At 36.1% G+C, this 12013-nt stretch overlaps 1 protein-coding gene across 2 annotated transcripts in view; it reads left to right on the top strand.

The window, feature by feature from the left end:
• Window positions 1-12013, top strand: part of LOC106464349 (protein FAM193A-like) — a 102907-nt gene that overhangs the window by 15259 nt on the left and 75635 nt on the right. For both annotated transcript variants that reach the window (XM_022392039.1, XM_022392038.1), the window contains exon 3: window positions 5295-5347. In XM_022392039.1, the coding sequence (XP_022247747.1) occupies window positions 5295-5347 (53 nt within the window). The remainder of the gene's footprint in view (window positions 1-5294; window positions 5348-12013) is intronic.

The raw sequence follows: 12013 nt of genomic DNA, 5'->3' as shown, positions 1-12013 counted from the left end.
AGGATACTTTCATGCCTTGTTCTCCACAGGCTTTGGTTCAATTTGTCTTAGCTTATCATCAGGCAGACTTTCTTGATTTTCTGTACTTAGAATCTCTGTCACCTGTATGTTGGGCAGTCTCTGTTAATCCTATCCATTTTATCCCCCACCTAGTTTTCCACCTTAGTTTTACCTTATTGACTCTCCTTCAGAAAATGTCTACTTACACCTCCTTTCTTACGCATCCCACCTATATTTAGGGTATTTTCTTGGGATACCTCTTCCTCATTCCCTTCATGTTGGGCAATTCTCCATCTTCAGTTCTTTCCCTCCACATGTGACTTATTTGCTTTTCGGATCATCTGGGATAGGACACTGTCTTGTACTATTTGTTTAGTGTTCACTTCTAATAGGAACTTACGGTCAGCTCTTTTTTTCTCCACCGGTCCAATTTTTGGGACTACTCTTGTGCATTTATCATCACATGGGGTATCTACTATGCTATATTTTATTTTTTGGTTGCTCTTTTGTTTCATTCTGAGTCATTGCCATCTTTATTCATGTTCCATATCCAGCACCTTCTGATCCTTTACCTGTCCTACCTACAGGTTTCCTCATTCATTGTTTATGCTCAATATTGATTGGAGTTCTGGATCGATTGATCCCACCTCAATCACTTCTTGGTTCTTCTCCGTTTTTAATATGTAGTCTTTGATCACAATTGGGTGGGCTGATAATGCCCATGGGACCCTTTCTAATTTTTCCTTTCTCGGGATGCTATGTTAGGTTTTTTCACCACGTAATTCAGTACCAGTTTATGCCTTGCCCTTCAGACTTGTTTCGGTTCTGTAGTCTTTTGTCAGGTGGTCTGCATTTACACTACTTCAGCTTTTTGGGGGATTTTACTAACACAACTACTCAGATTTCTGGCTTCAATTAGCTCCATATGAATGGGGTTGGTCATAACATACTCATCTGTTTCTTACGCAAGCAGCTCGAGTATTTGGATTTTCCAGTTGCAAAAATTTTTTCTGTTACCTACCTAACAATCTTAGCTATGTGGGGAGTGCCCTATCTGTCTGAACCATCAATTATCCTCCTCAAATGCATTCGTTGGAGCTTTCTGTTATCTATGCCATTAGGGTTCACTATCTTACTTCTAGTGAGGTTCTAATGCATTGGGGGATGTAGCATCTATGGAAGCACTTCTGCCTTTGGGTTTGGCACATTTGCAATCTTTTCAGAAGATGTTGCATGAACCATGGTCTCTTCCTAGGGTTCTATTGGATTCTTCTCTTAACTTTCCTTGTTCCGTCTTCAACTATGTGTGGTTGAACATAATCCCTCATGTCGTCCTTTTTACCTTTCTTCCTGTTGTCCAAATTTGACTAATCATGTTTCATTCTGACTATTTGAATGTGTTGGCTTATACCACTGGTCAAGGGGGCACTCATTCTTTTTCTTTTATTGTATTGTGCTTGACAGTGGATCTCCCTTCTTGAACCTACACACTTGACATACATCTCCTGGCGTGTTTTGCTCCTGGTGCTTTTGTCCTTGTTACAGATTGCCTTTCCAGTTTCTACACAATCTCTCCCTAAACTAGTAAACATATTGTCCACACATATAGTGCTGACAATTTCTATTTTGATTCCATATCTAAAAGCTGTAAAATTTAGGAGAGTCAAAATAGGGATTTGGAGCTTGAAGAAATAATGTCAACACTATGTCTCAAACCTTCAGCTTATTTGTTTACTTTTTTCGTGATTGCATTTTCACATTAAGCTACCTATTTTGTTTCTGTTTTTTTTTAAGATCCCTATTCTCCCTTTTGAAATCAACAATTTTTAATCATCTTTTTATAATATATCCAACCCTATTTGCATATGAAAGGTAAAAGTAACTAGCAAAGAATGCAAAAACCTTTTGTCAGATGTTCCAGAAGTTGCTGAACATTACTAGCAGAATAAGATATAACTTCACTTAAGCTTTGTTTAGTGAAATATTCTGAAAACTAAAGTTTTTCCCCCTGTACATTAACAATAAATCAGTGTTTTTTTAGTAGTATTTTGTTTTGTTAGAGATATTGAATAAATCATTTGCTATAAGTACGTAGGACTAAAAGTAGGAGCATGTGGCTTTTTGCTGAACATTAAGACTTTCCTGTAGAGCAAAACAACTTGAAGTTGTTGTTTGCTAAATATTAAATATTTATTTTCATTTTATTTTATCAATATAATGATCTATAATTTTTCATAAAATCAAATAAATAGTAAGTTATCATATAATTAGTAGCTTATAACATCCAATTATTAATTTTTTTGTGCCAGGTACGAAAACATCACAACTATGAAAAAATTTAACACTGTATATAGTTCCATTGCCTGGTGGTGTGACTGAGCTATATTGACAGTAAATATGTCATGGATGTTGATCATTTCACATAATGAAAAGATAGTTACATGGCCACTTACAAAAAACAATTCTGATACATAAATGATATGGCTATGTATGTAAGGAAAAATATATATGTATTATGAATATTGGCCTCATTCATAGTTGTGTGTGTGATTTTTATAGTATGAGAGACCTTATCTGTGTTTTTTTATTGAAGTAATAAAAATAATTGAGCTTATTTCCAATTGAAACCTCATTTTCTAGTCCATTGGTTTATCACAAATGCTTGTACTTTTTTACTATTTTAAACTTACATTTCTGATTATTTCAAAACAATTGTAACAAATTTCAACTTATAATTGTGTCCTTTTTTGGGGAATTGATTTAGAATTTAAATTTAACAGACCAAGTGTAAAATTTTATAAACCACGAACAAGATTGCTCAGCAACATTACATAAAATAATGTTCATTTCATAAGGAAATTTCCCTAACTGTATTATAGTATCTTAGTCCTTCAATTTATTTGTTGAGAATTGAATAATTAGTTTTGCCTAAAATTAGTCACAGAATGACGTTTTACTGCTGTGGAAGTGAAAATGGGCCATTTATACATACCAATACAGTTTAGTTTTTATTTCTGATAGTTTTACTAAATGACAGCATATTGAACAGTAATGAACAAAATGATTGAAAAATAAAGTAGAAACTCCTTCCATACTGTCATTTTAAACAACCAATAATGGGTGTTTTATAATTAATACATGTTTGTAATGCTGTTTTCCATCATTGCATTGTTTTCCATGGATAAAGAGAAAAATATACCAATCATGTAATATTGAGGTTAGTGGTAACTGGAGTATGTATGATATGTTTAAAAAGTTGTATATTTTTTACTGGTGTTTCATCACTGATAACTGTAAATATTAAAAGAAGTATCTTTTAAATACCAAGTTAACTGTTATGCTAAGCTTATTAAGTTCTGAACACACTCTGTAGATAAGCATGTTTGTTTATACAGAAATTGCACTCATCATTGGCTTAGCTGAGATACAAAGACAGTTTGAGTGGACAGTTATTACAGCTGAGTGTTTGGTTGAATTTGACAGTCAATTATTCTCATATGAGACTTGGATAATTGGAATAATCAAAAATATTAGTGATCAGAAACATGGAATTTAATTAGTTGATTTAATTAGTTAATTGAAAATAATGATAAAAACATTTTGATTACTTGGATAACTAGAATAATTGAAAACATTTATAATAGGAAACACCAATTTTGGTTAGTTGGTTATTTTCATAACATTAATTGAATTAATCACCCAGTTTTCACAGCTATGCTGGACTCATTTGAGGTATGTTCAAGTATACTCAATTTAATGGTTGCCTTGATACTTGGATGTTCATTTATGTGAACCTTTAGTCATTGTGTGTAGAAACTGATGTTACATGTGCAACAAGGAGAGCAATTTAATGAACTATACTTGCTGCTATCAGAAATGTGATTCTATATTTGGATTTTAAATGCTGTGAATGACATCTTGGATTAAAAATGTATCTCAACTATATGTTCATTTAATCTGTATAAACAAGCTTACACAGCTTTCGTTTTACACATAAGGAACATGTTTTTCATTTTTTAGGCAACACAATAGATCAAATAATTTATAAACTTCATATTTTGATTATTCAGTTCAGCTCTGCTTGTTTAAGTAATCATGTTTTATAACATTCCAATGAGAAAACCATTTTTTCTAAGAACTACTGGATGCTGTCAAATTTCTTATGTAAAACAAATCATAAGTGTGTGTAATTTTGTAAAATCTTAATAAAGTTTTCATAAATAATGTTCACATGAAACTTTATGAATTAAATAAAACACTCTGATTCATCATTGTTATTATGAAATAATTAAGGCATTGAAAAACTAAAAGTTGATCAGGATGTTTAAAGATAATATAAGTATCATTGATTTAGTTTTGGCAGTATAGGGGTTTAAAAAACATCAGCCATTCAACCAAACAATATTTTTCATAAAAACAAAGTAAAATATTAGCCAAGGAATGAATGGATTTTGGGATCATATCTACACTATCTGATCAGAGAGAAGTTATTGGTCAGATAACTTTTCTGAGTATCAAAATTCATGAGTTTTAAAAACTCAAACTTAGAAGTCAACATCTGCACTGTAATTATAAGTTTTATCAGTAGACTGTACATATACATATATAAGTTACTGATTGTCTGATATTTAAATATTCATTTTTAAGTTAATAAATTATCCTTAACAGTAAATTCAGTTGTAAGAGTTTTGAGAAAGGGACCAAAAAAAAAAACCCTTTACACTGACTGTCTCACACGCATCATCCAATGTGAAGGACTTATTCAGTGCACACTTATAAAACAAAAGATCCACTTGTGAGTCTACTTAGGTTCTAGACCTAGTATTCTATATGGCTTATCGAAAGTACATAAAAAAGTTGCTTCTTTTTGACGTATTCTTCCCTCTTTAACTCTCATTTTTAAATAATCATTTTTTGACTTAATTCGTATTATTTAGTCTGAGTAAGATTTAATTTAAGAAATTTAGTTGTATTATTCAAAATACTGTCACATTTATCTAGAAGAAAAAAATTACCTGCAAGTGGTTCTTTTATTTCAAAGAATTAATACATCTTCCATGACAAAAAGTGAGAGGAAAATAAGGTTGTACTGAAGGATGAAGAAAAATGAATTCAGAACAATAGACTATCTGTACCGTGCCCACCACTGGTATCGAAACCCAGTTTGTAGTGTAGTTTGAGCCTGCAGAACCACTGGGGGCAGAACAAATGTAATAATCTGTTTTGTTTGAAACAAAATTCATTAAAGGTTGATATTTTAAAATTTCTGTAATGTTTTTATTATTTTTTGCCAGATTCTACTGACTGGAGAAGAGAAGATGTCAAGATTCCTACATCTATAGCTCAGGTAAGAATTTTTATAGATTGTTTGGTAGTGTGTGAATGTCAAGCTCTAGGTTTTGCTTTTTAACCAAATGGTGCTTGTCCTCAGTAGAATTTTTATACTTGAAAAGCTGAAAATGTTGAATGTGTTAGGTTATTTCTGTTATCAACAAAAAAGTTATGTATTGTGATCTTAAGCTTTGAATTATCAAATATAGCAACAAACAGCTTGTGTGGAAAAATAGAACATGAGTGAGCATTTCAGAGTTATAATTGTTAATGTCATAGACATTTTATCGTGAAAGGCATTAAAATAACTTTTACTTCTATAATATTCAAGATTCCTAAGCAGGCTTGCTATTATTTAATCCACAAAAGAAACAAAAAGACTTCCAAGTCCCTAATTTTTGAGTTTCTTGGTTATTGATTTTTTAATGTTAGGAAGGGCTGATTCAAAAACATTACTGTAATAGTAGAGTCAGAGAGTTCAATTTTCATTATTTCTGAAACTTTCTCATCTTTCATATCCAGCAAATCTGTACTTAGTTTTTCCTACTAGAAGGATCATAGCCTGGTCTTATCATTTTCTTCGATATTAAGTGGAATATTTGCAATTGGCAAGTCTTTATTTTCATTTTGTTTGGCAATAGTTCTTAATGTAAAACTTCTAATTGAATTCTATTTTTTAAAAAATGGAGTTGAATTTCTTGAATTAGCACTAAGATCACTTTCAAATGATGTGTAATAATTCAGGTGTTTTAGATAACTTTAAAAATTGTTTGAATAAGCTCATTGCTTTACTACTTTTACGAATTCCAAAACATACTTACCTTCTCTCACACTACAGCTATTACTTGATTGCTAGGGTTTCCTTCCTTTGCCCATCTAAACATTGCTCTGAATTTTATTTCACTTGCTCCAGTCTTTTATTTCCCACTTAATTGCCCCTGGCAATATCTGTCATGCGACACTCTCCCCCCTACATCAATGTGCCCTCTATCCTAGTACTGTATATAAGCACCTCATTCAGAAAATATTATCACTTTTTCTCGACAAAGCGTTCACTAACAGGTTTCTATGTACTACAGTCGTTTGAGATACTTTGAGCATTCTTCGTGTTACCTAGTTGATTTTCAGTTGAAAAATTCTCTCATTTGGCAAGCATATATATGGCATGAATTCCTGGGTTATTATTTATTCCTATCCTACCTCTGATATCTAGCATTGCTCAACTATTGGGGGAGGGAGCCACTCTCAATGTCAATGTCAAAGACTGTCAATGACCTTATTTGTAGTGAGATTGGGACATATATTCGGTCCAGTGGTGTTCCTCTGGGGGACTCTGAGGCTGCATTTGAGGGTGATCCTGGATGTTCTGGAGAGAATTTAAGTTTACTTTTTCCTGCATCTTTCTTTATTCTGTTGTCTTCTCAGGAGGCCAATTTGGGATCAGCCACCTCAGGCTCATTCTCTTCAGTAGGCCCATCAAGTGTGTGATGTTTTGGCTTTCCCCAGTTACTTTTAAGCCTGCGCCTTCCTTGATGGTTGATAGGTCTGGGAGCGAATACTTAGTTCTCCCTCCATCCACTGATATTGTGGCTCATGCAGGGAGGTTTACTGCTCAGTTTCATGAAGGGACAGTTGTGCCTTGTCTGCCATGGTTGTCAGAGCTATTTGATGTAGCCTACCACCACCAGGTAGAAGCATATTTCGACTCAAAAATACACCTGCTCCTGGAAATTGAGGTTCTAGAGCATAGTCTGTAGTTAACCTGATAGATCACAACTTTCTAGGATTTGCCTTGCCCTGTATACAGTGATGAGGTATTTACAAACCTTTGTTGGAAGACTCTCAGGATCACCAAGTCCATTTGATGATGAGTTGGAACCATTGTTAGCATGCACATTGATTCAATTTTAGCTTCTATTGGCATCTCAACTTTCCTTGACTTCTATTCGAGGGTCCTGACATCAGTTCGTTGGTACCCATTTCCAAGAGTTCCTCCTCATGATCTGAACACCACCCGATTGTATGCATTTGGGATCTATGGGGGCTTGGCTTCAAGAATTTCTGAACATGTGGAAAACCTTAACCATGGGTCCACGGGCACTACAGGTCCTTGCGTCAGGATTATTCATTCCAATCATCACCATTATCCACCCAACCTGTAGGGTTTCCACCTCCTGCAGATTCTCGGATTTCGGAACTTTGTTCTAGGGCTGTTAGAGTTTGGTTGATCTAGGGGGCAGTGGACAGAGTAGTGCCAGTTCTTCCAGGGTTTTATTCCCATCTGTTTGTTGTGCTCAAGAAGACATGAGATTGGCATCCAGCATCAATCTTTCTTGTCTATATCAATTCGTAGTTCTTTCAAGGTTCAAAAGTGAATCATTCCTTACTCTCCGTTGGCATTTTTTACTAGGATTGTGAATGTCCAAGTTACATGTTGCCGACTCCTCTCTGCACATTTCCATAGTGGCGGCATCCTACCACTATCTGTGTTTTGTGTGCAAGGATCAGGTGCTGCAGTTCAGGGCTCTGCTCTTTAGACTAGCATTGGCACCATATGTGTTTGCCAAATTGTACAAGTGTTTCTCATCACTTCCTTTCCCTAGGCCTAGGCACACACCATTCTGGTTACTGCTGGCACCATCTCATCAGTTGATAGAATGTCACACCCAGATTCTACTTTCAGAAACAACCAAGGGAGGCTTCATTATCAGAGACATCTATTCACACTCCAACATAATATATCATCAGTTTGAGTATCTTTTTCAACACACACATTTCAGTTGTGTTCAGATGACTTCCATCCAGCTCTGAGTTAGGAAACAGAAAGTCCAACTCTTACTCACCTGTCCTTCTCTCACTGTGTGGATGGTCCTTTCTCTTTTGGGACTATAAGCATCACTCTAATCCTTCATTCCTTTGGGACAAGCACATGAGATATCTCTTCAGTTGTCTTTATGCAATCAATGGATCATGAACAATGATTCACTGGATTCCCCAGTTTTCTTACTCAGGATCATCTTCGATCTTGAGGGGTGGTTATATCAGTACAAAACTGCAATATGGATTCCTTTGCTGCCATCTCATCCAGAGATCCATCTCTTCATAGACACCTTTCTTCAAGGATGGGGTATATATCTCTCTCAATGATCAGGAATTCCTGGGTCTATACACAGACAACAAGGCTTCCCTACACAATGTATTAGACCTTCTTGCTGTTCAAATGGCGATGTCTCATGGTCTCGGCTTATAAGGGTAAAATCATCAGGCTTCTCTTCGACAAATCCACAGTGGTGTCTTACATTTCCTGTCAAGGGGGCACTTGCTCCAAGGCTCTTTGTTTTCAAACCTTGGATCTTCTCTCTATTGAGACCATTCCTATCATATCATTCTACTAGCTTGCCATGTTCTAGGGGTGATGAATTTGGTGGCAGATCAGTTGTCTTGACTAAAATGGATTCTCCCGACAGAATGGATGCTGCATCACGAGGTTTTCTGTTGGTTTCTGATTGATGTGTTGGCCACTCTTAGGAACACCCACCTACTCCAGTACCTCACCCTTGGGCATTAGCAGTAGATGCATTCCTTCAGGACAGGATGGGATTACACCTCTAGACCTTCCCACTAATTCATATATTACAAAAAGTAATAGCTGATTCATTACAACCCATTGTTGGGTCCTGTTGATAGCACCAGATTGGCAGCTAAACCCAGATTTCTGCTTCTGTGGTACCTTCAAAAGTGCCCACCTTTTCCACTTCCTCTTTGGCCATCTCTGAGGCAGCCACAATCTGACATCATATATCCATCCATCTTGAAGCTCAAGCTTTGGTCAAGGAGGTTATGTGGTCCTTCTCATGGTGTCGGGGTTTAATTTCTAAGGTTGCCATTTATCTGTCTCTGTCTTTGCTTAATCCCATGATGGACATTTATCAACAAAAATGGCACACATATCTCCAATGGTGTATTTAGAGGACGTTGAACCCACTTTGATCAGAAGTGCCAACCATAACCCTTTTTTGACCTGGCTCTTTGACAAGGGTTTTGCATCTTTCACAATTGCCCTGTAAAAGGCAGTCTTATTGACTATCTTTTGATACTCGAGACAAACATTTTCAAGTCCCCAATACTCTCCAGCTTCCTCGTGTCATTTTGGGGTCCTTTGTCTCAAACGACTGTTTAAGTTACCTAACTGGTATTCTAAGGTGGCATTACATGCCCTTTCTCAACGTCCGTTTGGGACCTTCATGTACCATGTATCACCTTTTCCTGAAGGTTTAATTTATGTTACTGCTGACCTACAGACACTTTATCATTTTACCTACGTCCTCAGACTGGTTCTTCTTCCCTAAGACACTGGCAGCCAGTGCTCAATTTTTCTCACTTCTAGGGCCAATCAGACTTCAATCATTTGTTATGTCCAATGAGGGTCTTGAAGTGTTATGTTTCCCACACTAATGCCTTTAGAGGAGCTAGGCAACAACTTTTTATTCACTGGGATCCTTCTGTTTCCCGGGATTTATTCCTGGTTACATTGATGAGGTGGATATGAAAATTGATCCATAATGCTTATTCTGGGCTCTCTTTGAAGGCGAGGAGACTTCTGTGAGTCATGCCTCATCAGATTCATCACATTTCTATGTACTTAATGGCCTGGTTGAATTGCATGCTGGAGGACATTTTGTGAGTTGGTATGTGGACTTCCCCCAATACTTTTATCTCACATTGTGTGTATGATCTGGCAGTATCTTCTTCTGAGGGTTTTGACTACCCCCTGTAGCTATATGTCTTAACCGCATCTGCTAGTATTTTCATTGCTAGTCTTTTCTCTTCTGAGCATGGTGTTTAGTACATAGTTCAAGGAAGAGGGTCAATTGTCTCCTTGTATTTCTGAATCTAGAGTGGTCCCATTCAGGTTCCTTGTTTCAGCACAGTTTGTTCCACGTTCTCCACATAATTCCAGAGATAAGTGGAATTTACCTTGCCCACTTGGTTTGGAAGTGAAGATTTGTGTTCATAATTCCAGACTGGATGAGTTCTGTTTTCTTAGATTCAGTGTGTCATACAGGATCCTGTCATTCTTAGTTTGGGGGGTTGCCTTTCGGACTTATTTAGGTTGAGGAGAAAGTTTGTCCATTTCAGTGTTGCTTACCTTCTCGTTGTGATTCTGGTGGCTCAGAATGCATCACTCTATGGCTGCAGGTTGGGATCCACTCACAAGTATTTATATATATATTGCAGTCCAAATGCCCCAGCCACCAAAGTGGGACTTAGGGACCATGGCCCTATAATTCCAACCCTGAGCAGTGAAACCTTGGCTATCTGGTTGGGACCTGGCCAAAAGTGGTGATGGATCCTGTCAAATTCCACCCTCAGTACATGAAGGTGAAGAGCATACCTGTTCTGGTTGTAGTGAAGTTCCCTCACTAGGGTGCTAGTCTTCTATTGGCACACCCACAATTTATGCATTTTGTATGGATAATGCCTTCGCTGGCCCCACCACATTTATAATGTGTGATTCTAGCTATAGTGTGAGAGAGATAAGTATGTTTTGGGAGTAATAAATATAGAAGATGAAAGTAAACATTTGCATAAATCGAAAATGTATTTCCAATAATACTTACTTCTGCTCACACTCTCCTGCCCTTCCTCCCCACTAAGAGCTAGTGTTAGAGACTGTGGATTGTGTTAGTCTCAAAAAAGTGATAATATTATCTGAATGAGGTGCTTATATACAGTACCAGGATAGAGGGTGCATTGACATAGGTGAAGAGTGTCATGTGACAGATATCGCCAAAGCCAATTAAGTGGGGAGTAAAAGACTGGAGCAAGTGAGAAAAATTCAGACCAATGCTTAGATGGGCAAAGGAAGAAAACCCTAGCAGTTGAGTAATAGCTGGAGTGTGAGCATAGGTAAGTATTATTTGAAATACATTTTCATTTTAAGAAAATGTTTACTTTCATCTTCTACGTTTAATTTTCTGTAAAAGTTCCTTTTCTCTTTGTACATTTATTCAACTGACTTTTATTTTTTCAATTTTTGAAGTTATTTCTTTTTATTACAATAGTTGCAAGAGGTATTTTCAAATGAAAGTCTTTATTCCATTCACTTGCCTTTTTTCTTCCACTCCCTAAAGGGTTTTATTTAGTTGCTTTTTACAAATCGTAGAAATAACAAACCTAAATACTAGTTACTTAAATCTGAAATTGAAATTTCTCCGAAAGAGAAATAATTGTAATATTATAATTCAGTAAATTTACACCTTTGCTTTGCACTTTATTCCTATCACAAAACCCAACTATTATCTATAAATAACTAAAAAAAATGGCTGATTTTTAAAATTTACTTATCAACTTTCCTTCTGATGTGTTGAAATTTTTAGTTTTAAATAAAAAAAATGATTTCTGACAAGGTACCTTACTTCTACTCACATGTATAGCTATTCTCATTCAGTGCTGCCCTCTATTTGCAAAAATTCTTTCGCATGCCACAAGGCTTTCACTCCCATGTGCCCCTCGATTCACATGGTTTAACTCGTTCTCACATGCAAATTATCATGCCACAAAGCCACCTGACTCCCTCTGTGCTGTTGTACCTAACTATCACTTCTCATTTGGCAGTGCTCACGTTCAGACTTTCTTGTATCTTCATATCAATTTCTTTCAACAAGTTTACTATTTCTTC

This window comes from Limulus polyphemus, unplaced genomic scaffold, assembly GCF_000517525.1.
Source record: "Limulus polyphemus unplaced genomic scaffold, Limulus_polyphemus-2.1.2 Scaffold1624, whole genome shotgun sequence".
In the NCBI taxonomy this organism is placed as follows: domain Eukaryota; kingdom Metazoa; phylum Arthropoda; class Merostomata; order Xiphosura; family Limulidae; genus Limulus; species Limulus polyphemus.
Note: the sequence above shows the minus strand (reverse complement) of the source record. Positions and strands in the feature narration are given on the sequence as shown.